Raw genomic sequence first — 27,526 nt, forward strand, 5'->3', positions numbered from 1 at the left:
CTCTGGTTTGGTCTCGGCCGATCCCAGGGGCACGGCGTCACCTGGACTAAGGGGCACGTGGCCTCACCCATATCCAAGGGGCGCGTGGTCTCACCTGGGCCTGGGACCCAGCCTCACCCGGATGGATCCAGGGGCGCACGGCCTCACCCGGACCCAGGATCTGGCTTCACCCGTACCCAAGGACACTCAGTGTGAATTTTAATTAGAACGATACTATAACATTAATCTTGTGGTAGCAAGCCCAATGTAATATGAATGCATTTTTTTAAAAAAAGGAAAACTTGTATATTATAAAAGGAATAATTGAAGCCATGCCAAGTGCACAGTACTATGCTTTTATGCCATTGTATCTTTTTTTTTTTTCCCGGAATTTATTTTTTATTTTTTATACTTTACACTGGTCATTTATTACCTTATCCTCCCTGGTTATTTAAAGTCATCTTTTCACCCTAGCTGGTTTGACTCAGTGGATAGAGCATCGGCCTGTGGACTGGAAGGTCCCGGGTTCGATTCCAGTCAAGGGCACATGGTCACTCAGGTTGTGGGCTCGATCCCAAGTTAGGGGGTGTGCAGGAGGCAGCCAATCAGTGATTCTCTCTCATCATTGATGTTTCTATCTCTATCTCCCTCTCCCTTCCTCTCTGAAATCAATAAAAAGATATTTAAAAAAATTAAATAAATCGAAAAATAAAGTCATCTTTTTTTCACCAGGAATTTATTTTCTTAGCTTTTTGGAATAAGTGACTGTTTGGATGTAAATTATATTTTTATTATGGAAATTAGTTTCTTAGAGACATTCTTCAGTGAAATTAAAAACTGCTCTGCACCAAGGGAGAAAGCCATGGTCAGGAGGAGTCCCTGACAATTAGATTTCCCCCTTAAATGGCTTCCTCGGTGCCTCTAGCTACGAGAGCTGTTGGCACAGTCCCTGCTGGTTGCGAGGACAGAGCAGGTGATTAATTGAAGATATGATTTTGTATTTGAGGTGAGGCCCCGAGCCATCTTTAGGTTAGCAGGATTCTAATGATATTTGAAAGGTGCACTTTCATCGTGCAGTGCACATTTTAACTGTTTAAATTGGGAGAGAGAAACACTGTCATTTATCATCTAAATGAGAAAGTCAAAGGTGTATTTCATTCCTAGTTTTTTCTCTGCTTAGCACAGAGGCTAGGATGTATGGCAGTCAGTGTTTGTTCACTGAATGAATAGATGGACAGATGTATGGATCAATAATTGGTTTTCATATTTAAAATACTTTATTTGAGCCCTAACCGGTTTGGCTTAGTGGATAGAGCATTGGCCTGCGGACTGAAGGGTCCCAGGTTCGATTCCGGTCAAGGGCATGTGCCTTGGTTGTGGGCACATACCCAGTGGGGAGTGTGCAGGAGGCAGCTGATCGATGTTTCTGGCTCTCTATCCCTCTCCCTTCCTCTCCATAAAACATCAATAAAATATATATATTTAAAATACTTTATTTGAAAAGAAACAGTAGCAGATATGTTAAATCTGGGGGTGGGGGAAGCAACGTTTAATTATTTTGCTCCCTATACTTTGCGTAAATGAGTAGGAAGGGAAATGGGCGATCACTTGGGGCCAGTTAGAGCTGCCTCAGCTTGGGAATGTTCTGGGAAGGATATTCAAAAAGGCAGAAGGAGAAAGAAACAATCTCATTTGTTTCCATGCCTTTTACTGGTATCTGAGAGGTAATTCAGACTTTGGACTCGTAGACTTTGGACTTCTAAGTTGAAGTCCTGCCTTAATTTCCTTATTTACAGAACCAGCCTAAATAGTGAGGTCTTCTTTCCCATCCCAGTTTTTATCGTTCTGTCACTCCAAAGGAATGACAGGGACAGGTGACAACTTTTCACAGGTGAAGAGGGAGGCAGGGAGACGAGTGCATGCTGTGTGGCCCTTATCTTGTTTGCTAACTAGTTTGATTGAGAGTCATGCTTCTTAGGAAGAATGGGAAAGACACCTCTCTGATGCACATTTTGGAGCATATTCTCCAAGCCTCAAGAAATCACTTTTACTGAATTACCCTTTAGTGTTACATTTTATTCATGTTTGCTATAGGAAATAAGTGTAAGTCCTATTGTACATTCATGTGAGATTGTCATAGACATCATTTCCATCATCTGATGGCCCTCTGTAGTGCTGCAATGTTGAAATCTTTTCAGAATTTAATAGGGAAAACACTTGTCTTTCCTGGATAACTAGGCAGTTTCCTCATTTCTGATGATAAGATTTCTGTAAGACATCCATAGTCTCCTTTCCCCTTGATTGCAAGCATACTTACGGCCAAGATTTTGTGTTTAGTGTTAATATTTTTGCTGTTTCCTTTTTCTTAACGGTTTTTCTTTTTATAAGGTGATGAATATTATTTTACTTTGTATGCACTTTTATTATTTTTTTATATTTTAATCCTCACCTGAGTATATGTTTATTGATTTTAGAGAGAGGAAGAGGGGGAGAGAGAGAAACACCAGTTGGTTGCCTCCCATATGCACCCCGACTAGAGATTGAACCCACAACCTAGGTATGTGCCCCAATGGGGAATCGAACCCACAACCTTTTTGTTGTACAGGACGACTCTCCAACTGACCCACCTGGCCAGAGCTGTATGCACTTCTTATAAAGTGCTCTAAATTCTTTCTGGAAAAAGTTATGTTTTTAATAGATTGATTAAAACAATAGTATGTACTCATTATTCATTCGTTTCAGTTTATGTGTGTTGGCACTACAACCTCTTTAACCACTAACTCCAGTTGATTTTTCTTACTTGTTTAGTCCAGGGCCATGCTGAACATCTCTAAATTTAGGTATACGAATTCTGTTTTAAGACCTTGATATTGTAGTATAAGAACTTGAAGGAAACATAATTGATTTGTTTCTTCCAAAAGCTAACCTTTTGAAAAATGACTGAATCCCTTCTGAGAACCTGGGTGATTATAATTCATTGCCTGAACCCACGTCTCGTGTTCATTCATTCCAGCTAAGAGTATAGCACTTAATTGAAATGTGGTTGAAGGGAAGATTTGGATCATTATCCTTTTTCCTGCTACCCACTGTCTGTCTTTTATTTGAAGTAACACTGTTTTCTGGGAAGAAGGGTTACTCCACTGATCAGATAGACACAGTGGAGATTTAAATTCTATAGTTCATGTTCTCATTTTTATTTGTACAACTACTCATCAGTACTATGAATTAACTGAATTTTCATTCTTGTTAGTGTTATTTTTTTTTTTTTTTTTTTTTTTTTTTAAATATATTTTATTGATTTTTTACAGAGAGGAAGGAAGAGGGATAGAGAGTCAGAAACATCGATGAGAGAGAAACACTGATCAGCTGCCTCCTGCACACCCCACACCGGGGATGTGCCTGCAACCAAGGTACATGCCCCCAACTGGAATCGAACCTGGGACCCTTCAGTCCGTAGGCCGATGCTCTATCCACTGAGCCAAACCGGTTTTGGCCTTGTTAGTGTTATTTTAACAACACCTGTTAGAAGCAGGCATATGGATCCCACAAGGATACAGACACCTTCCTTTTTCTTTTCTTTTTTTTTACTATTTAAATTTTTTTTATTAAGGTATTATATGTGTACATATCTTACCATTGTCCCCCCCCCCCACACACACACCCATACATGCCCTCACCCATTGGTTATGCTTATATGCATGCATACAAGTCCTTTGGTTGATCTCTTTACAGACACCTTCCTTGATGAACCCCATTTCATGTTAATCCTACCTCAATTTTGAGTTCTTTTAGCAATTTCATATGCAGGACATTATGTTAGTATATGGAAGTGCTAAAAAGTACTGAGTGGTGTGAGTATGTCCCTATCTAGCTCCTTTCATCTTCATTTTGCTAATTTGTAACCAGCTCCCACACATGGTTATTGTTACAATGAAAGGAAATAATAAAAAAATCTTGAAGCACTATGCCTGGCTACATTCGGTAGTAATTGAATCAGAATAATAAGCATTTCCAAGCCGTTGCTGATGGCCCACTTAGTCCCCAATCTGTATAACCAAATCCTGTGGAAAACAGCTCTGCGATGTGGAATGTGACAGGATTTGGCTTGTACTCTGAGTCTAGGATTTCACAGTAGCAGAGCACAATGCTAATGGAACACCCATTTCATTCAGCTCATTTCTGTACCTGGGGTTCCCTATGCCATATCTGCTACTGGAATTTGACTTCACTTTGAATCTGTGTGCTTGTCATGACTTTTTTGGGTAAGTTAATATACTATTATTCCTAAATTATCTTTAATTGATGAGAGCACCATCAATTAGAGGGAAGACTCTCCTCAGGATTGTCCTTCTCTCCAGCCAGTCCAGCTTGGCTCTCGTGTCGGCTGCTTGTATTTTCCCCACAGGTTTGGGTATCCCCTGATTTGACTGACTGCTTACCTGATTTCAGCGCTTGCTCACCTTTGGGATGATTTCTGACCCCACATCTGAAGGTGAGGCGACAGAGTATGGAGCCCGCCTGGAAATGAAGTTGACCAGATATTTTAGAAACCCTCCTGTTATAAACACTTCCAGTAGAAATATTGGGGAAGATAAAGCAAACATCCTTTGACCATCTTTATTGCAAGAAAGTGAGGAACCCACAGGGAAAGAGGAGTGAGCATTCCTGAGAGAGAGAGAGAGAGAGAGAGAGAGAGAGAGAGAGGTAGCTGACACAGAGGGAACCTCTGCTGATACTAGGGACCTAGATGTCAAGGAAACAGGATTTCATCTGCACCTCTCTGAAGGGTTAGGGCCTAGGGTGGGGAGAGAACATCCATTAGCAAAGGGAGGAGGCTTCTTAGCTTGAAATAAAACGCCTCTTGGTAGTCTTGGGTTTGGGATTTGAATTTGTGCTACCTGCAAGAGCTGGAAAACCTCAAGCTGAGAAACTCATCTCCATGCTTCTGGGTCAGAGACACCCAAGGGCACAAAGGCACCCACAACCCACTGATTATGAGCTCTAAAATGTGAGCAAAATACAAAAATACTACTTAGGAAATGAGCCACCATGAATGAGAGTCATTTTAAAGTGTTTTGCTGTGCCATTTGTTCATCCACTCAACCACAGTTCCTCACATCTTTACCCATCACTCACTATATACTAGGTACTATTCTCAGTGCTGTGAGTTTGCTTCCAGGGGTAGGTTATGAACTGTTTTAAGTTCAGGGGCCAGATGTAGTATTCTTTTTATTAACTATATTACCTAGCCTTGGGCTGGCTTCTAGGTATCTATTTGATAATATTCTTTTATTGTTGCTTGATTAAGCATGTAATGCCATTGTCATGAGGAAATGAAAATATTTCTGTCCAAAAGGTATTATGGTCATTATGTGAGAGTTATGGTGACGTGGGAAAATATTTTGGCTGGTTCTTTATGATACAGATTTCTGTATCCTGCTCTCTCCGTCCTGATTGAGAAGGTGATTCCCACCTGATTTCCCGCTGCAGTTTCCTTTACATTCATTCTGTGCCAGGCGTGCTTGTAAGTGCTGCCCACCAAGCTAGGACGCTGTCTGTGTGTTGATTACTGACTACCTCACAACTGCTTCTCTGGCCCAAACACATGTTCAGAATTGGAAGTATGTCCCCTGCCTCCCTGCCCTGCTGTCTGCCCCAGTGCACGACCTGGGTAGACAGTTGGGGCGTGCTGTGTGTCGGCTTGTCTGTCTGTGGGCCGTGGGTCAGGCACTCCTGCTTACCATCAGAACCAGAAAGGAATCGATGGAAGGTATCCCTCCCATAGAACCCAGCTCAGGCCGCGCCGTAGCCAGGACTGTTGTCAGTGCGCTTGCTGGCTGCGTGTCAGCCATCGTGTGGGCCCTTTCTGTATGGGAGACGTGGAAGTGCCAGGGGGTACTTTTTGCAAGTGAAGAAGATGGCAGCAGATGTGAGAACAGTTTACTCATCGTGATGTCAACTGGTGTTTTGCTTTCATTTTGGTTGAACAATCTATAGGTACTTACGAAAGTATTTTACTGTAAAAAAATTAAGAAAAATATCAAACTGCCATTATCTATTACAATGTAATTCAGTTTCGTTCTTCGGAAAGAACTTTAAGTTGTAAGTTTTAAAAAATACTGAAATTCATGTTAGTATTAAAGTAAGCTTCAAAAGTTTTAAGTAATCTAGCGGACATTAGCATTCAGATTTGCTATAATAAATTTGCCTGCTTTTGTACAGATAAGATGACTTTTAGGAAAGTGGAATGTGGCCGTGGAACTGCTGCACCGTTTGGCCACATCCTTCACTTTCCTCTGATAGCTGTTCCTAAGTGTGTGTGGTTTTCGTTTTTGTAAAGGACGCTGTTTATATTTTGTATTTCCTCTGTAGCCATGACCAAGAGGGTGATTTCTTCACTAACCTACACTTAACCAGTTTGAATCTCCTGCGTCGCCATGCGTCTGTGAAAAGATCCTCTTACCGGTATTTCTAGTGAACTTGAGCCTGGTGAGACCATGTGGGCATGCGAAGGGGACATTGGCAGGAGCTTGGGGAATATTGTAGTTATTTGCAACGCTGGGTTATGGTTAATTTCAAGACAAATCTTATTACATAATTTCATTTTATGTATTTACTGTCATCCAAGACTACAGTGTTTTAGATGATTGGAACTTAGCCTTCTGAGAGCCCCAGATTTCCAGGTCTTTTAATGGGAAAAATTCCAAAATAAGCAATTTCCTTCTTAATTAGAAGATAGTGGATATAATAGAACCTATAGTTTACCATTCAGGGTCATCTCTTTATTTCATGAGGACATACAGTGATGCTTTCGGGAGTAGGTAGCATGTTGGGCTTCTTCCTACATTTAATTGCCATTTATTCAGAAAATACTGAATTCTTTCCTAGGTGTGAAGATTCAGTGATTAAGGCACATTTCCTGCTCTCAGAAGGTTCACAATGTTACAGGAAAGGACAAAAAAAATCTCAGGAAAGGCATTTAGGGTATTCAGGTTTGAGATCCAGATAGACCTGAATTCAAACTACGGGGTGAATGAATTCAAACTACGGGGTGAATGAAGTTGTATTAGACTCTGTCTAGCATTTGTGTGACGAGAGTTCTGAGTGCATGAGTCTGTTTACCTGCCTGTGGCAGTGGAAGGATTTCCTGTAGTTTATTGGCCTATGAAAGAATATAATGTACCATATCCTTGGGGAAGCATTTTTATTCTTACATAGGATCATTTGTTCTTAGGGAAAAAGGTTTTTAACACCATGTACAAAAGGAAAACACTTTTATTCTATTGAGCATACACTTATTGAATACCTTGAGGTATTTTAAAAGTCCTTACCCTTAAGTAACTAATAGGCATTTAAAAGTCCTTACCCTTAAGTAACTGCCAGGCTAGCAGGGAATATAAGGGCTCAAATACCTATAATATGATGGAGAATTGAATGAGCAACTCACGAAAAATAGAAGAATATGCTGTGAAGATGGAAGACAACAAATGCACACCCAGTAGGGAGAAGCAGCAAGGAAAGGTGGCTAAAATTGGGGGGTTGGAGTGACCTTTGTAATCAGCAGAGTAAACTTGGGGCTTGGTGAATAAGGAGGAATTATACTTTGAAAGGAACATGATTAGAGGACAGTGTAAGGTAGGTCACACAGAGAGGGTGGGGCCGGCTGTGAAGGGCGCTGAGTGCCAGGCTGAGGAAGGTGTCCCTGGGTGGTGTGTGAGCTCAGTGACTGGTGAATACTATTCCTGGGTGAACCGGATCGGGTCACAATCTAGTGTTTCCTTTATATACCATTGGATTTGCTAATGCTCGGTTTAAGATTTTTGTATCCTATCCATGGGTGATAGTCCCTTTAATTTTTCATTTTTACACTCTCCATATCTGATTTAAATATCAAGGTATGTAATGGCCTCATGAAATTAGTTGTGGGTGTTACCACTTTTTTTCCCTCTGGATGAGTTTGTGCGATTCTGCAATAATCTGTTTCTTGAATGTTGGTTGAACTTATCTGTAAAATATCTGTACTTAATGTGTTCTTTGTGAGATGATTTTATTTTCATGCTTAAAATAACATTATCTTAGGTTTTAAGATCTGTCTCATATGAGAGACATCTGCTTCATAGATAGTTTAAGTACTTTATAATAACAAAATAACCATAATTCCTATCTCTTGTCCCTTTTCTCATTGCTTTTATTTTTTTTCACTTGTAAATAAGCATACATTGTGTGTGTGTATGTGTGTGTGTGTGTGTGTGTGTGTATTATTGAGTACATGGTTGGTGTTGTTATTTTAAACAAACTGTTATCTGGTAGCTCTGATGGGAGTGATATTGGGGGGTAGGGAAATAGAGTCAAAAAAAGAACTCATGAACAACAATGTGGTGATTATTGGGAAGGGTGGGGGGTGGAAGAGGGTGTATGGGGGATTAATGGTTATGGAAAATAAAGAAAAAAATCAAACATACACACAAATACACGTTTTTATTTTACCTTTACTCGTTCCTTCTTCAATGTGCTTTATTTTTGTAGGTCTGAGTTTCTGACCTACATTATTCTCCTTCTCTCTAAAGAACTTCTTTTAACATTTTTGCAAGGTATATCTAGTGGCAACAAATTTCCTCAGTTCTTATTTGGGTGAAAAATTCTTTGTCTTTCATTTTTGCAGGGTACAGAATTGTAGGCTGGTGGTTTGTTTTCTCAACACTTTCAATATTTTACTCCACTTTCTTGCTTGCATGGTTTCTGAGAAGTCAGATGTAATTCTTATCTTCCTTCCTTTACAGGGAAGTTGTTATTTTCACCCTGGCTTCTTTCAGAATTTTTCTCAGTTTGACAATGATGCATAGGTGAGTTTTGGGAGGGGGGGCATTTCTCCTACCTGGTGTTCTCGGAGCTTCCTGAATGTGTGTCTTGGTATCTGACATTAATTTGTGGGAAAATTCAGTCATTATTGTTTCAAGTATTTCTTCTTTCTTCTTCTTCTTCTAGTATTCCTGTTGGGTGTATGTTAATGCCTTTTGTAGTTGTGCCACGGTACTGGGATATTTTGTAAAAGCAAACAATCTTCTTTTCGGTTTGCTTTTCAGTTTTGGAGTTTTCTGTGAGAGATCTCCTCAAGCTCAGAGATGTTTTCCTCAGTCATGTCCAGTCTCCTAATAAACCCATCAGAGGCATGCTTCACTTACTGCAGCATTTTCCTCTAGAATTTCCATGTGTTCTTGCATGCTGTCTACTTTAGCCATTAGAGCCCTTACCGTATTAAACATAGCTGGTTTCAATTCCTGGTCTGGTAATTCCAACATCCATGTCATTTCTGAGTCTGGTTATGATGCTTGTTCTGGCTCTTCAAACTGTGTTTTCTGCCTTTTAACGTGTCTTGTAATATTTTTCTTGATAGCTGGACATGATGTACTGATTAAAAGGAACTGTTGTAAATAGGCTTTTAGTGATATGGTGATAAGGTGTGGGGGGAAGGGAAGCATTCTGCAGCCCTATGATTACGTGTGTGTGTGTGTGTGTGTGTGTGTGTGTGTGTGTACACATTTTTATTGAGGTGAAAAGTGCAAAACATAAATCTTGCCATCGTAACCATTTCTTAAGTGTACAGTTCTGTAGAGTTAAGTATATTCACACTGTTGTTCAACCAATCTCCAGAACTTTTTATCTTGCAAAACTGAAACTATACCCATTAAGCAGTAACTCACCATTCCTACCTTTCCTAGTTCCTGGAATCACCATTCTACTTTTTGTTCCTGTGAATTTGACTACTCTAGGTTCCTCATATAAATGGAATCACACACGTTGTAGTATTTGTCAGAATTTCCTTTTTAAGGCAAAATAATATGCCTTTGTGTGTACAGCTTCTTTTGTTTATCCATTTACCTGGTGATGGACACGTGGGTGCTTCCACCTCTGGGCTTTGTGAATAGTGCTGCTGTGAACATGGGTATGCAGATATCTCTTCAGATCCTGCTTTCCGTGCTTTTGGTTATATGCCCATAAGTGGAATTGCTGGATCATATGGTAGTTTCTATTTTTTTTTTTTTTTTTGTGTGTGTGTGGCCGGGGGGAGGCTAGTTAATGCCTCAATCACCTCATATAATTGCCGTTTCTTTTTTGTGATGAGAACATTTAAGATTTACTGTTTTAGCAACTGTCAAGTATATCATAGTGCCATTAACCATAATTTTCATGCTTTACATAATATCCCCAGAACTTTGGGTCTCGGTCTTTTAGTGCACTTTGCCTCTGAACTGTCTTCAAGTATTTTCTCAGTTTCTCCCACACCCTCTTAGGTATGACAACTTGGCTAGAGTGGGCTGGAGCTGGGCATGCTCTCTTCCAGGCCAGTTAGGCTCTGGTTCAATCGCTTTTCCTGAGGGCAGCCTTGTTAAGAAGAACAGGGTGCTCTGGTGTATTTCACAATCACCCCTGTCGCCTTCTCCTGCGGGAAGCGAGGGCTTCTTCTTCAGAGTTTACTGGAGACCTGGTGAGCTCCTGGAGGTAAACTCACAGAGTCTCGGGCTGCAGCGGCTTGGTCCTCCTCAGGGTTTTCTCTCTCAGTCTTGCCCCCACTGAGCCTGCTGCCGCTCCTCAGTCCCAGTGCAGGTTTCCCTGGGCGAGGACTGGTTCCCACAGAGGTTTCAGCTGTTGATTTGTGTTCTGGCACATGTAATTCTTTGTTAGCCTTTGGATACCTCCAGTTTTTCCCCCTGTGACTCACTCCTGTTATGGATCTAAGAAGAGTTTGTGTGTGTGTCATGTTCCCTCCTTGATATTTCTCATACTTTTCTGCAAAACCAGCAAAGATTATTGTGATTTATCTAAGATCTAGTTATATGGTAGTTATATCCTGGAAGTGTAACCTGTAATTTCACTTTTTGCTTAAGTTATTAAGAACATGTTACCATGTCACCCTATAGTCTTCTGTAACACATAGTGTTTTATGGCTGTGCCAATATTTACTGAACCAATATCCTATTGTGGACATAAAAGTTACTTTAGATTTTTCCTTACAAAAATGGTGTGGTGGAAATCCTCCTAAATCTTTGTACAATCCAGGATTATTTTCTTATAAATTTCTAGAAGCAGATTTGCTAAGTCAAAAAGTTTGCACCTGGCTGCTGTGGCTCAGTGGTTGAGTATCAGCCTATGAACCAGAAGGTCACAGTTTGATTCCCCATCAGGGCACGTGCCCAGGTTCTGGGCTTGACTCCTCGTAGGGGGCTGCCTCAGATCTTGCAGGAGGCAGCTGATCAATGATTCTCTCTCATCATTGATGTTTCTATCTCTCTCTCCCTCTCCCTTCCTCTTTGAATCAATAATGAAAAGAAAAAGGTTTACAACATTTTAAGTCTTTTGAATTATATCACCAAATTGGTCTCTCATTTCTCTGTGCCCTACGTGGCATTGGGTATTACCATGCTTTTCAGTTTTTGTCACTTCAGTAAGTGGAATGTCCTCCTTTTTGAATTAAGGCACATGACTTTTGATACCAGTGAGCTGTTTCACCACCTGTGTCAGGTGTAGATGCACTCTTAGGAATATCTAGCTCCCACTCCCTTGTAAACTAGTAATCCAGCTGTTTGCCTTGCAGCCTCTGCCCCCTCCTTTCTCTGTACAGATAATTAAGTGTGCATGTTCTCAGAACGGGCTATTGAAACCATGCGAAGAAAGTAAGAGGGAGTAACTTTCCCTGAAAAGGTACCTCTTTTCTGCTCTCTGAGCACAGCGGGGACCCACGGCCTCCTCCGTGAATTATTTTACTCCATGGGCTGCAGTGCCTGTCAGCCTAGGCTTTCAGGGGACCCAGATCCTGAGTGGTTGGTGTTTACCCCGGGTTCCTAGAGAACCTCATTCGGTCAGTATTTATTATTTCCCGTTTTCTTAGAAGACTGTTGGGGGCTCTGTAGCATACTTAGTGCCTTGCTAAGCACTTAATTAAAGAAGTACTGCTGGGTGCTGCAGGTGAGGTAAAAATCGGAGTCTAGGAGTTTGTGGTCTACTATGTATGATGCATTAAACAGAAAAATAGCTCTACCACAGATAGAGAAGACCCTTGCCATGTGAGTCTGTAAGAGTGCTTCAGTGGACTACATCCAAAGGGGCTGGCGCTCTTCTGAATAGGACAGCTTTTCTGTGGCAGGCCTCTCTCAAATTGGTAGTGCAAGTCAGTGGGAAAATGATTTGATACTGACGTCTTTGGAATAAGCTTGGGCATAACCAGGCATGCATGTCTTTAGTTATCATCTCACTAGCATGTTTTGAGAATAATACTATTAGATAGATAGATAGATAGATAGATAGATAGATAGATAGATAATCAGTATAAAGACATAATTATTACTAAGCTCTATTTATCTTTGCAGTGGTGGTGTAAAATTTCCATGTATATAGTTATTTCCCTGCCTGTGTAAGTGGCCACATGACCAGTGGTTATTGAGAGTATTCCTGCCTTAAAAGGCAGTCTTGGGAGGCAAATTCAAACTAGCCTCTAGGCAGCTAATGAAGCTCATTAGGAACCAGCTAGAACCGCCTTGTACTCCATGGATATTTGTGGGTTGTGGGAATTCCCCAGGGGAAGGAGTGCCTATAATTAAAGACAGGTCATCTTAGTGGCTTCCGTTAAAAAGGAGAGTAGAGTTCAGGATCTGTTGCCATCTTAGAAAGGGGCACTGAGGTGCCTGCCTGAGGATGGAGAGAGCCCCCCTCCGTCTCCCTGCCAGCTATGGAGTTAAATCCAAGACAACGGCCGACCACGGCTGCAGAGTAGAAATCAGGATGTGTTTAATGTACACCCCCAACCAAAAAAATCTCATTTTCCTCTCCCTTCTCCCTAACCCCCAAGCAAGTCTATAATCAAAACCTTAAACTCTAGGATGTTTGGAATATTTTATTCAGAAGTTTCTACTGCGTTTTTCTTCCTGCTTTATGTTCATCTAATATCTATATATTTTTTCTTCAAATCTTCTTTTTATTTCAAATAGAACTATATTCTGAAATGTTATCTTATCTCCATTTATTACCATTAATATGTATTTTCTTTGTGGACACCTGCTTAGCTTGAGAAGTAACATAACATCTTTGATACTTTATTGGGATTTTCTATATTGGGAGAGTATTCATTAAGCTTGTATATAATAATTTTAAAAATTCTTTCTGAATAATTGATTTAACCTTTCTAAAAATCTCAAAGGATGCTGGCCTAATATACCTGACAGCTTGTTCTACCTATTTATTGTGAGATACATCATACATGTAGGAGAATATGTTAGACATATTGGAAGTAAAGAATAATTATAAGAGTGAACACCCAAAACTGCCACCCAGATCAAGACATGGACTGTGGTGAGCACTGAGCAACACTCCTGTGTGGACCCCTCTCTGCTCACAATCTCGTCCCCAGGCGATCGCTACACTGCTTTATATTACGTTTTTCTTGTTTCTAAAACTGTCTGTGTATGCAGTTTTTACTGATAAAATTAGTTTTTCCTGTTTTGAGCTCTATATAAACAGATTCATATTGTAGGTTTTTTTTTCATAGATCCCTTGTTCAACATTATGTTTGAGAAAGTCACCCATTTTATTCTGTAGTTCATTTTCCTTGCTGTATAGAATTCTGTTGTTGAATATACTGTACCACACTTGATTCATTCAGATTGGTTTCAAGTTTTGGCTAATGTAAATGATGCTACTCTACAAATGCCTGTGTGTGTCCCCTGGAGACTTGTGAAGACTGTGTCTGATGCATGTAGTCAAATAGATAATCTCATCACTAAACGGAGAAAAGCGAACATTTCAGAATATAGTTCTATTTGACGTAAAAGGAGTGGAATTGCTGTATTCAGAGTGTTCACATCTTCATTAGAGCTAATGAATCATATTTTTCCAGAGTGGTTGCATGCTTATAACTTTTAATGAATATTTCTATCAAAATTGTGTACATGGATAATATCTTCCCAAATTTATCTCTGATCTCTAACAATTCAAATGCTTCTTAAAAAATCAAAAGTGCATTTTTATCCGCCCCCCCCCCCCCCCCCCGGTGAATTTTATTCATGTCAGTGGAAAGTAGGAGTCAGCTAAAACGAACGATAGCATAAGTGCTTTTCTCAGGGTTACTATTGTACTTTAATAGTCAGCCGAAACGTTTTCTGTGTAATTGCTGTTTTGAAACACAGAATATTAAACAGCCATGTACTCAGTGGTTGAGATTTAATAAAATTAACCATTTTATTGCTGAATCGAACATTCTTAAGTGAAGCTGGCATTTCAAAGAAACCCAGTGAGTACTGGTACAGTTGGGTACCAGTGCCTTGATTGGATCAAAGAGCTGGCAGTTTGACCCACTGTCACTTTGGCACTATTGATGCAAATTATCACCACAGTGAGGAAGGCACATAATGTCCTAGTTTTATTATAAAAGTTATTTTGACTTTATGGACACCCTGGGGGGTTTCGGTGGGATGACTGATAATTTACATTGTCCTATTTAATGTAGATGCTTTAATAAACATGAATAATGCTCTTAAGTTGTTTAAGTTGCTTTTGCCATCTGTGATGCTGCCCCCACGCCAGAATAGGGACTAAGGTGGTATTATTCAGTGGTGTTAGTCTTTTAGGAGGACGGACTTGGCATTCATTTGAATTTTATAGCATTTGTTTTCACCTTATTTTTTCAGGTGCAAGTGCTTCCTGAGAGACTTTGGTGGTTTTGATTTACTGGCACATACAAAACTATATACTGTGACTCATCTGTAGTAGGGCATCTCGAGGAAATTACGTGTAGCTGCTGCCTTGCTCCTGCCTGCCTCCTCCTTTTGTTGAGCACCCAGTTTATGCACGGCCTACTCCAGAGGTGAGGAAGACCGGGGCCCTGGCTCCGGGAGGGAGCGTAGAGGAGAGCTTCGGCATGAGAAGTTAGAGCTCGGTGCTCTGGGAGGAGCACAGGAGAGGTGCCGATGTAGGCGGCTTTTAAAGGGAGCGTTGGGGCCTGGCCTGGCAAGGGAGCGGCAGCGGTGGAGACGTGAAGGAGAGGAAGAACTCAGTACTTTGTGGACAGGGAGTGGCCCAATGCCATGGGGTCACACAGGCTGGACGTGAGGCTGTGTCAGGAGAAGAGGACAAGCTAGAATCAGATCATAAAGGGTCTTGCAGGGACTCGGCCCCATTGACCAGTGCTTCTCCAAGCCGGCTCCCCAGACCAGCTGCTTTAGCATCTCTTGGGAGCTTGTTAGAAATGCAGACACCGGGCCCAGCCCAGGCTTTTAGGTCCGGTTTGTGGCTGCGGCCCGGCTGTGTGTGTCACTGGGCCTCTAGGGGACGGACTGCCCAGGCCAGAAAGAACAGGGGAGGCTCCTGAGCAGCCTTGCCTTTTTTACAAGTTCCCTCTGCGGACCCCCTGGAAGGTGGATGGTGTGGGGAGTGAGGGGCTGAGTCATGGCTGTTTGTGTGGACAGGATGTGGTTCTGGACTGAAGGTGGTAGGAAGAAGAGAATGGATTTGCTGGACTTCATTGCTATTAGACAGTTTAAAAGTTGAGAAAACAGCTGTGCTTTGCTCTGTGACCTACCTCCAATCAGGGATGGAGGGGTTTTAAACACCTTTGATGCCCTCTGTCTTCGGGGAACATCTTTTACTGAAGCGGGGGGGGGGGGGGGGAGGCGGGGGGGGGGCCGGGGGGGAGACAAATCACATAACTGGCCTGAGCCTCTTTTGTCTCCTTTTGGATGTTGCCTGCTTCATCAGAATGACGGCCTCTGGAGGGTCATCTTGCGTATCCGGAGTCTTAGAAAGGAGGGCAAAGTGTGGGAGACAGGCAGTGATTTCAGGTCTGCCCAGCTACTGGCCAATTTAATAACCGGTGATGGCACTCAGACTTAGTTGTCCATTGTCTAAGTTGGTGGGGTGTACCTTTTTGCTCTTTGAATTTTACCAATCACTAACTCCATTTGGTACATGTAAGTGTAAAGATGGGTCTCCAATTTCAGTTACAGCGATTATTTTGTTAGAAGCTTTATTCTTCAGCATTTTAACACTTTTTTTAAACCCTACTTTGTTTTACAGATTTGTAAGACTCCAGGGCCTGCACGCTGTGATTAATCAGATGGTTCCTGAAATGACTGGGAAACAGACACTTTACGGGCCAGTTGAAGAGTGTATGTTGGTGTATATTTAAAACCTTTCTATGCACACACACACAAACACACGCGAGAAGACAGGCTCGTTCTGGTGCACACTTGAAGCATTTTACAACTGATGAAAATTAATCTAAGAATCAGATGGAGCAACTTGACACCACTGGGCTCAGGAGCCCGGGGAGAAAAATACTTCACTAATGGCCAATTTTCCATATGGTCTTCACGGGTAAAGAAAGTTTGCAAAAAGAAGAAAAAAAAAACTTGCACAGATCAAGCTTCAGAAATACCTCTCCGGTTTAAATAAGGAGCTAAGTGAGACGGCGGCTGAGGGAGAAGTGTGATCTCAAGCATTGCAGGTGGGATCAAGCGGTGTTTTTTGCACTTTATTTTTCAGTGGGTTTGACGATTTGGACAGAGACTGTACAATTCTGGACTGACAAGTTTCTTTACTGTGCGCTTGTGACTGGAGGAAAGCCGGTTCAGGTTGGATGGGACAAGTTTGAACAATGAACTGGTTCCTTTGCCTTTTTCAGTTGACTGTACTCGAGAAATTTTAATTTATTATTTCCCTTTCCTTTTCTGTGTCTACAGGATAATATCCTAGGTAGCATTTGAAACCGATAAATAAATATCAAGGAACATCCAAGCAAAGCTGCTTTTCCTTGGACCGTCCGTGCGGCATTTGGAGACATTCTCTGAGTGTGAGCAGAAAAGGGCCCGTCAGCAAACGTGCTAACTCTTTAGGGAGCCGGTGGGGAGGAACCCGGCCCTTGCCTGTGTTTTTGTCCTGTTCTCTTTTCTGTGGAGTTTAAGAAGACTTGTGCATATAAGAGGAGGCTTACTTGATGGACTTAAATCTGAGATTCTTTTTTTCCCTTCAGGATGAAAAAATATGTGATTTTTAGGAGCAGAAAGGGGAGAAGTTAGACTGGGGGTGGAGGGGAGGAGACAGGCAAAAGAGAAGAAATCTGCAGCGAGGCTTCGTTTTGTCAGCAGGAGGATTGAGGGTTCACCTGAGGCCAACACTGGACCAGCGCTCTGGCTCGGCGGAGCGAAGGGGCTTTCTCTCGGCCCCTCTGTGGCAGGAGGGCGTGCGCCGTGCGGGCCGTCAGCTAGAGCCCAGCTCTCGGGGAGCAGTGACCTGCCAGGAAACCGCTGGGCTCTCAGGTGGGACGTTTTGGCTCTGAACCACGGCCAAGAATCTTTTCTTCCCAAACTTGGACTGCTGTCTGCACAAACTGGTCGTTTTGCACGGTGTGTGTGCCTTTTTCCCCCTTTATGCAACCTTTTTCAGCTTTAGCAGCAGGATTTGTCTAGTTGAGAAAACATGCCAGAGGGTGGCTTCAGAAAGAGGAGGATCCCCTGTGCTTTGTTTCTGCCTCTGAACTTCTGAAGAAAAAATTCCAGCTCGAGGGATTCTTAAAGCCTTAAGTTACTTGAAATCTATGTATTTGCAACCCTTGGTCTCTGGAACCATATTACACTAAACTGGAATCTCAGGCGGAATCGGAATAACCAAGTTGAGTCAAAAGAAGGAAACTCAGTGTCTTGAGCACTACATATTAGCGATGCTCTTTCTCCAAAGGGTCAGCCCACTCTTCCTCTAAGGACTTGAAAATAAAAACGGACCCCACATTTTTTTAAGCATTACCTTTTCTTAGCAGACTGCCATCATCTTTTATAGAGGAATTTTTCACTATGCATTTGGTGGATCTTTATAAAATACTGACCTTCTAGTTAGATCCAGGTCGATCTTCATTAAAGGAGACCGGGGAGGCCAAGCAAGCCAACCACCAAACAGAATCGGCCCACGGGAGGAGCGGGCTGGCTTTTTCAGGTTCGGCGTTCCTCCCGGGCGCAGCAGGCCACTGCGGAAAGCATGTTTGCAGCGGTGGAGCAGGGGCCCGTGCTCTGCAGCGACTCCAACATCCTCTGCCTGTCCTGGAAGGGCCGCGTCCCCAAGAGCGAGAAGGAGAAGCCTGTGTGCAGGAGGCGCTACTATGAGGAGGGCTGGCTGGCCACGGGCAACGGCCGGGGCGTCGTGGGCGTGACCTTCACCTCCAGCCACTGCCGCCGGGACAGGAACACGCCGCAGAGAATTAACTTCAACCTGCGGGGCCACAACAGCGAGGTGAGCTGGGGTGTCCTGTCACAGTCTGGTCACTTCTAGAGGTATTTTTGAGCCACCCCACCCACTGGCTCAAAACTTACTTTTCTTCAGCTTCTTGTATTTGCTGCCAAGTGAGACTGTTTGCAAAGTGAATTCTGTCGTCAGTGTTTTGGTGGGAAAGTGTTAGGGCAGACGCAGTGCCCATTGCTTAGTTACCTCATCTTCACCTCCTCCCACCGCAGTGAGCAAACCCCTTGTCCCACCCCACACGCCCTGCAAGCTCCAGGGAGGAGCTCACGGAGGGAGGGCCTGACTCGCCTGGGCCCTCGGACAGACGGAACCCAGTCCTGGTAGCTCCAGGCATCTGCTGCTGTCACAGCGGAACAACCTGGGGCTGTTTTTCTTCTAGAGAACAATTTCTTACACATATTTTCGCTGCCATGCAAGTTAGTCACGGTTAGTACTGATTCTTTCTTTAACAGGATTTCCTTAGGAGCAGGTAGGCAGGCATGCGTGTTTGGTGGAAATGGTTTCATTATAGGGACACATCACTCTAGGAATGGTCTTACCTGCGTTCTTGGATCTGGTTACCTCTCTCTTACCCCCAGCCCCCTCTCCTCCCCGCCCCGCACTTGGCCCTCCCGAGCTCAGCAGCCTTCTGTGGTGGTGCCGGTAGTGATCGCTGTCTGCTGTGTGGGTCGGGACACTTCCTGGAAGATGGTCTGTTCTTGTGGCCTCAGTCCTCACCTCCCACTCTTTAACATGGCACTTATTTTCATTGCCTTTAGCTTGTTAATCCACTTCAGTGTGGCTTCCCCACCTCTAACTGAAAAGGTCACGTTCCCAGTGACCTCACATTGCTAAACCCATCGGTCACTGTATCGCAGTTGGTAGCACTCAGCGGACTTGAAATGTCACTTTCCTGCTTTCCGGGACACCGCCCTCTTCTGGGTTTCCTCTTACCTTATGCCCTCTACTTCTCACCCTTCTTTGCTGGCTTTGGCTGTTTTCACCTTATCTTTAAGTTTAAGTGTTGGAGGGTCCCAGGGATGCATCTTTTTCTAGATGATCGCTCTAAGTTGGCTTTAAACCACCTCTGTGCTGGTGACTCCCAAATGTATATTCCCCACCTACCTTCACCCTCTAATTGCAGACTCCATTCTTCAATTTGATATGTGAGATACAAAATTGAACATTAGTTACTAGACCATCTCAAAATGTACGTCTCTCATGAGAACTTGTTTTTCTGCTGCCCCTTCAGCCACCAGCCCTGTTCCAACCTCCTCCCCCGCCCCCCATCTTCTTCCCAGGACCAGCCCACAAACACTTACTACTGTAGTTTTCTTATCATGGCTATGCAGAGTCCAGCCCCCCGGCCAAGAAGCTTTTGCCCTATACTGTTCTCCAGTGTCTCAGCAAACCTTTCACGTCCAAAGCACACCGTCACTCAGAGCCGTTTCTGGGCTCTTTGTGCTTCGCCTTTTTGGAAGCAGTGTCTCACAGAAGGAAAAACACTCAGACATGAATGGAAAGGTCTGCCATCTTTGTCATCAGCTCTATACCCTGGATAAATTCTATAACATCTCTGAAAGTCAGGGATAATAAAGCTGTAGAGAGTTGTTACGAGGGTTGAACAAAATAACGGACAGAAAGCACATAGAAAATTGTGGCCATATAGCATATACTGGTAGCAACTGGTAGCTGTGGCAGCAACGTTATTTCCATGCAACCCACATGTCCACCCTCTGACAGATAGGTCAGCTGGGCGGAAAGAGCTCCTTCGTCATGGTGCGGGGTGTGCAGGAGGCAGCCAGTCAGTGATTCTTTCCCATCGTTGATGTTTCTCTCTCTCTCCCTTCCTCTCTGAAATCAATAAAAAAAATGTATATTTAAAAAAATATTTTTTTAAAGGTTCTTAAAGGCATTAAAAGTAGATTTATTCATGGTTCTATTCCTAGTCAGGGCACATGCCAGAGTTGCGGGCTCGATCCTCAATGTGGAGTGTGCAGGAGGAGGCTGATCGATGATTCTCTCATCATTGATGTTTCTGTTCTCTCTCTCCCTCTCCCTTCCTTTCTCTGAAATCAATAAAAACATATTTTTTAAATAGATTTATTTTCCCTAAACAAAACAAAAATATTAATAGAATTATATTTTATTTAGAAAATAGAATTTGTCAAAATAATGGCACTGTTCATTATTTTTCTTTAGCAATTTGTTTTATTTTTTTCTAATAGAAATAAGTGATCATGTCTGAAAGTAACGTAGACACATGGAAAACACTGTCTTTTGGGGGTACTTTTGCTAGAGAGGAAGAGAAGGATGTGGGTACAAGGCAGTGATTTTTTGCTAACAGCCTCCTCGGGAAGCAGCTTCAAGCTGCATCGTGTCAGAATGAGAACGAAGGAGGTTATTACTGAAGTCCTGGGCAAATAAATATTTCCCTAACTCTAGCATCTGTTCATGTTTTATTAATAGCTGTGCCTGTGGATTCTTGAGCAGACTGCTTGGGTTTGAGCCGAGCCCCTTTCTGTATGACTTGGGACAAATTACGTATTTTTGAGCTTTGGTTACGTTATCTGTACGGGACGTAGCATCTACCTCCTAATTTGCTTGTGGTGACTGAAAGATACAGTCCGTGGAAAATGCACATAAAAGAGCTCATTATGTCTTAGTTCTTTTTAATCATCACTCCCTGCCATCCTTGGGTTTTTGCCCATCTGCATTTCCTTTTTCCCCCCTAATCCTCACCTGAGGATATTTTTCCCATTGATTTTCAGACAGAGTGGGAGGGAGGGAAGAGGGGGAGTGGGGAGAGAAGAGAGACAGAGGGAGACAGAGACAGACATCAAAGTGAGAGAGAGACACATGGATTGGTTGCCTCCCACATGTGCCCTGACCAGGGCCGGGATTGAACCCGTAATGGTGGTATGTGTCCTTGACCGGGAATTGAACCCATTACCCTTGGGCCTGCAGGCCAACACTCTAACCAGGGCTGCATTTTCTTTTGGGTTTGAAACAGTGGAGCCATGGTGTCTCTGCTGAGAAATAGCCTGATGGTTGCAAAATATAGGAATGGAATGTGAGGCAGGAGGCAGGTGAGGGGTTAGAAGCAGAGTTCGGGGTGTCCAAGCTGGGAAGGAGGCTGAGCTTGTGCCACTAGTTTTATTACAGGTTTGGGATTCTGGGACGTGGGGTACCTCATCTGTGTCACCTCCATAGCTGCAAGGCATTCATCCTGCCTACTTCCATCCTAGTCTGCAGCAGTGCCTGGCCTCAGGTGTACATGGAGCCACCTGGTCATCCTTCAACAGAGAGGCTGCGAGGCATAATGCAGAAATGGATCCCTAGTGTGCTGCGCAAGGGGGTATCCTATTCTAATTGGAGGTGTTTGTCTAAACTTGATTCAAGTTATCTTTCTGGGATATGGCCTGGGAAGGGGTAGGGAGGGTGGGAAGGGAGCCAGAACAGGAGAATCTGTGCTGTGCAGCAGTTTGGCATTTCTAATTGGGTCCACCCACGTGCTTGACTCTGAACTTCCAGAACAAACATGCCTGTGCGTTTGCCCAACATTATACCGCTGGATGTTTTCATGGTGCCTTCTGGCAACCTACATTTGGTTTCTCTTCCTCATTGTTGCTGTCTTATGGAATTCTTCCTGGCATTTATGTTTTTTTCCACTTGGCCTAGATAGATTTGGTCTACGAAAATACAGAGAAAATTGTCTTTATCCCAGGGAACTTTCTTTATCCTGAAATAGTCTTCCTGTTCAAGTTCACTCCTACCTTTTTCTTCTCCCTGTACACAGTCTCCACAACAGTGTGCAAAGCGAAAACCAGTGCTGTCTGTCTGAGTCTACTCTTCTCTTTCTTTGCTTCTTACATTTTTAGAGTTTAAGCAAGTATTTGTTCATCAGATCTCTAAAATAGAAAATAACCTTGGAAATAGCATCATTGTCAGCAAGGTATATTTTGTAAACTCAGTAGCAGAAATAAATGCTTAATGGTTTTGCTTATAAGATAACATAAGTTGATTTTTAGACTTGGGAAGTATATTTTATTCAAACAATTTAAAAACAGGAGTTTAAAAACTGTTGACTCCATTTACTTGATATTTTCACAATTTTAGTTTTTAATTTTTCTTCTTTTCAGGAAAGTTCTACAGGTGACTAATTAGGAAATTACTTAAATAGCATGACCAAAGACCTCTTTCTTGTCTAGTAGCTATGGCCAAAGATCATGAAAATCCATTGTTAGGTGAAGTAAGGATTGGGTGGAAGTATGACTTGATCTTTACAGATTCATTCCAGAGACTTAAAATATGGTAATGAATTCATACTGAAACCATGTTTTGTATTAGTCTCCCCGCCATACCTCCCACCCCTAGCTTATGCTCTGCTGTTTCACTTGTATAATGGGATTTCCTTCATGTCTGAAGAATTGAGAATTTAATTATTTAAAATAAAATTCAATCTCAGCTGGTATGACATTTATTAGGAACGTTTGGCCCTGTTGTTGAGCAGCTATCTTATTTTTTTTTTAATGTGAAAAAGGGCCAATTAAATTTTTAATGAAATGACCCAGAGCCAGATGTTCTCTTGAGGTAGCCCATGCACCTTTTGTAATGATCAAGAGTACAAAACAATTCTGTTGTCACATAACAGTCAACGGTTATCATAGATTTAGCTTAATCTGGAAGGAATTGCCAAGACTTGCATGTAGTATGAAATTCACTTAAGTTCCAAGGATTTATAATAACTACTATAAATGGAGGGTTTCTTTTCAGAATAGATTTATGCTTGGAAAGTCAACTTTTCATATTTTTTCCTAGTGAAGATGAATTGTGACAATTGTTTTACTGTTGACATTTTTAAAAAGAATAAAACCTATAGAAGATATTTTACCCTAAGTTTTCATTCAGCTCATTTGAAAAAAACATTAGGCATCTTCTGTGTGTTAGCTACCATACTAAATGATGTGGTTATAGGGTGAACAGGGTGAACACAGATTTTATTGATTATGATATATATAGTTACAAGTACAGAAAAATTATTTATATTGGCTTAAGCAATTAGTAAAAAGAATGCATTGGCTCATGGCACTAAAAGCACCCAGAGGATCTCAGGCTTGAGTCATTACCTGACCAGTTGGGACCTGGTGTCTCCATCGCTCTGCTTCTATGCTGGCTTCATAGGCTGGCTCCTTCAGCGTGGGTGCCCTTGAGGACCTCAGGCTAGTAGTCTCCCGTTCTCCTTTCAGTGGAAAAGAGACCGCGCTTCTCCAATAGAAGTGTCGGGCTTGACTCTTAATATGTGGAATTAGTCGTGTGCCCACACCTGAACCGGTCACTATGGCCAAAGGGAGACAAAGCTCTGATTGGCAGGCCTGAGCCAGGGCTAGAAGGAGTCATCGCTTTCTGTCATGGAGGCTAAGAGCAGGGAATGGTGTTTCCCTGGGGAAAATCAAAGCTCTGCCCTAGAAACGGAGTCAGTGGAGTAAAAAATTACCACTGCCTCAACCTCTCCTTCAAAGCCAGCAGCCTCCTGGAGGAAGATGGGATTTCAGCAGCAGTGACACTGAAGGGTGGTGGTGCTGTGGTGGAGAAAATTCCATGCAATTCTTAGTTTAAAGTGTGACAAATAATAACAAAAAGTGGACACTTAAAATACATGCTTAAAGTAAACATAATTTGGTGAAGGAACATGGCAGTTGGCCTTACTTTGGACATTTTCTCAGGCAGTAAGCCTGTTGAGTCAGCACCTGTCAGCTCTTTGTGGGCCAGGACTGTGCTGGAAGGGAACTGCCTGAGCGGTGACGTCTCACCTCCATATCCCCAGGAGTGTTAACATTCTACATTCTGTACAGGAGGAGCAGGTTCAATACTGTGACATTGAGTCAGCCTCCTTATGTTGCACCTTCTGAGGGGAAAAGAGCTGAGCAGGCTGCAAGGTGAGGTCTGTACAGGGACCCAAATCACTGCCCCAAGGCAGAGCCAGGGCCACGGAGGGACTAGAGATGGAAGAGGGACTTTGGGTGTGGAGGGGAGATCACAGAACATTCCTGAACAATGTGGCTTTTGAGGTGGGCCTTGATTATGACAAAGGCTCCTCCTGATGGAGCACTGCCTCCCTTCGTCTAAGAGCCCCCCATGGGAGTCCCTGGGGACTGCTTTTCTCGTGTAGGTGTTAGACACTCCTGGGTGGGCGAGGGCCATGCTCACCTGTGGGGACTGTCCTGAGAGGCGTCACAGAGCTCAGGGAACATTCCTCTAGGGGCCAAGTGAGCGTAGTTGAGGAGGATCTGCTCCTGAGCATCGAATGAAGCCCAACGTGAGGGCAGAAGCAGGAGTTTGGTGTGACCAGACCTCGGAGCACCTGTCCTGTGGTGCCCCCGCCCCGTGATGTTGAGACTACAGTGGCCCCAGTAGGCGTATTCAGAGGTCTGTACTTCATCTGGTGGGATCTTGGTAATTTGGTGACTGGTGAAAATGCATTTTTCTGGGTAAGTTTATCAGAATTGTTTTGTATTTATTTAGCTTCTAGATTCAACAAACGGTAAACAGTAATGTAAACGTTTAACTTATAGGGCCACTTGTAACTATTGAGTACAAATCATGTTTACTGAATTAAGTCCTCATTAAGGTAGTTTTCTTTTCTTTTTTTAAATATATTTTTATTGATTTCAGAGAGGAAGTGAGAGGGAGAGAGAGATATCGAAACATCAATGATGAGAGAGAATCATTGATTGGTTGCCTCCTGCATGCCCCCTACTGGGGATTGAGCCCACAACCCAGGCATGTGCCCTTGACCGGAATCAAACTCGGAACCCTTCAGCCCGCAGGCCAATGCTCTATCCACTGAGCCAAACCGGCTAGGGCAGTTTTATTTTCTTAAGCTTGTTACTGGGTGAGTGTCCTCCCATACCTGCTACTGTGGGTGCACCCCTCCTGTGTGTGTGCGTTTTGGGGAGGAGCCGGAGCAGGGTGGGTACATGCACACACTCAGCACATACATGCACACACAGAGTTGGGGGGTTTTATTCCTCTTAGAGGAGGGAGGTGGTTTCACGGAGGAGCCTGGGCCTGTTCCCCAGCTGTCCACCACACCTGAACTGGCCCTGTGCTCTCTGTGACCCTGCTTCTCTCCTACATCACCATCATAAGTGGTGTCAGTTTTGGGGGCTGTTTAGCCCTTCCTTTTCCCTGAAATGCCCTGACCATTTGGACCGATGGGACCTCCCTCTTTTGCACTCGGTGGCTCTGCGGTCACTCATCGCTTATTGCTTGGACCACTTGCTGGGCATACAACTCATTGCCTTCTTTTATTTTTAGGGCTGTATGCATACCATGCTTCTCTGGTTTATGCTATTTGAGTTAGAGCCTTGGGGGACTGCTGAGCTGCTAGATTAAAAATTTTCTTATTTTTTCCCAAAAGGATTGGCAAAATGGTGAATACCAGATTTCTTAAAAACATTCTGGAGTCTAGAATTTCTAGATCATGTGGAGTCTTAGTTTCTTTGTGGCTAATTAAGGGATATAAAGTCATATATTACAGCTTTACTTTTTATGTCTTTATTTAATAATTGTGTTGAAATTTGGTAATATCAGTTTGTCATCTATATAGACTGATATTGCTTCTTTAATTTTGTGGATTTAGTACATTTTTCTATGTTATATTCATCACGTTTTTTCCACCCATTAAAATATTGGGTTTAAATAACAAAGAAAAGGCAAATAGGGTTGTTTTTTCTTTCAATATTCTTTGGTATTTGTGTCTACTTAAATTTCCCTATCACTTTTTACTCTAATAACCAAGGTTTCAGAGAGCAGATTCTAGCTGATGCAAAAAATAACAATAATAATAAAAATAAAAATCGGGTCCCAAATAAGGGTGAGCCAGCTAGAAATCTTCACATGGGATTGATGTCGGTCTGCGGCGTGTGGTCTGTCTGCTCCCAGACCTCCTGGCTCCAGTGATACTGATGCTTCGCCATCCCCACCGCCTTGGCTCTGCCAATAGTTTTCCACGGAGAGTCTGATAATGCTTCAAACCTCCATAGTAACTTGGCACATGTCTCTGCTGCTATATTTAGTATTCCAGATAGAATCTTCAGGCATCTCTCCATTTGTCTTTATCTCCCATTGGGCTTTTATCATTTTCTTTAGATTGCTTAAATCCTACTTTAAGTTAATGCCCCCAAATTACTCGTACTGCAGATGTGATTGCTTTACACTTTCATGGGTAAGTCCTGTAGCTATGTATAATTAATTGGAAAATTTGAAGCCATCGAACAATAAACATTCAGTATATATATTAATACTCTGAAAATTGAAAGCAGTGTGCTTGTCATGTGTTCTCTTTTCTCCTCTACCTGAAAATTCATTTCCACCTTCCAGCTCTGCGTTTCCAGCTTCTTTACGGAGTTCAGGCACCTCTTAACTGAGTGCCGTTTGTGGAGTGACAGATAACGAGAATGTTATACCCGCTGGATTCCTCATTAGTTGACAGGTTCAGAAATTTTCTTTAAATTTTAGATCTCTGAGATCATTCTTAAAATCCCTATAAGCACTACATTTTTTTTTCCTGGAGATTGAAACAATGTGAATTCTCTAATAATAAGACTCTTCTAAATAAAGCCTCTGACTCTGAGATTCTCTGAATGGTTTCATTTTATAATGGCACTTCATCCTCTGAATTAGCCAGTGGTTGCTGTGGAAATTGGCTCTAGAATCTTCAGGAAGCTCCTTCATTGACCCAGGAGACACTGTGTCCCTACCCCAAGGGTCTGTTGGGACTTTGCACCACTGCTGTTTGCTAAGGAGCACCTCTGGGATTTGGGGGTAATTATATAACCACTATGCCTTAGGGATTTTACTAGAGGTTATTATATATTTATTTCTACCAGTATTTACCTGAGGATATGTTTCTATTAGTTTTTAGAGAAAAAGGAAGGGAGAGAGAGAGAGAAACATTGATGTAAGAGAGAAACATTGATCAGTTCCCCTCATGCTCACCCTGACCCAAGATCGAACCTGCAACCTAGGTTATGTGCCCTGACCTGGAATGGAACCCAGAACCTTTTGATGTAGTAGACGACGCTCCAACTATACCCGGCCAGGGGAGTTCATAAGTTTTTTAAAATTTATGTACAATATTATATTAGTATCAGGTGTACAACATAGTGATTTAATCCTATATAATAAAAGGGTAATATGCAAATTGACCCTAACGGCAGAACAACTGCTGGACCAGTCACTATGAGGTGCACTGACCACCTCTTGGTCCCTTCCCCCAGCCATCAGG

The 27,526-nt window shown here is 42.7% G+C and overlaps 1 protein-coding gene across 5 annotated transcripts in view; it reads left to right on the top strand.

Annotated features, from left to right (window-relative positions):
- TULP4 (TUB like protein 4) overlaps window positions 1–27,526 on the top strand; it is a 145,299-nt gene that overhangs the window by 36,342 nt on the left and 81,431 nt on the right. For 3 of the 5 annotated variants that reach the window (XM_054721729.1, XM_054721726.1, XM_054721727.1), the window contains exons 2-3: window positions 14,658–14,833; window positions 16,042–18,246. In XM_054721729.1, the coding sequence (XP_054577704.1) occupies window positions 17,995–18,246 (252 nt within the window). In that variant the 5' untranslated portion in view covers window positions 14,658–14,833; window positions 16,042–17,994. The remainder of the gene's footprint in view (window positions 1–14,657; window positions 14,834–16,041; window positions 18,247–27,526) is intronic. The other 2 variants (XM_054721728.1, XM_008154666.3) reach the window with 2 other exon arrangements.

This window comes from Eptesicus fuscus, chromosome 10 (assembly GCF_027574615.1).
Source record: "Eptesicus fuscus isolate TK198812 chromosome 10, DD_ASM_mEF_20220401, whole genome shotgun sequence".
Classification (NCBI taxonomy): Eukaryota; Metazoa; Chordata; class Mammalia; order Chiroptera; family Vespertilionidae; genus Eptesicus; species Eptesicus fuscus.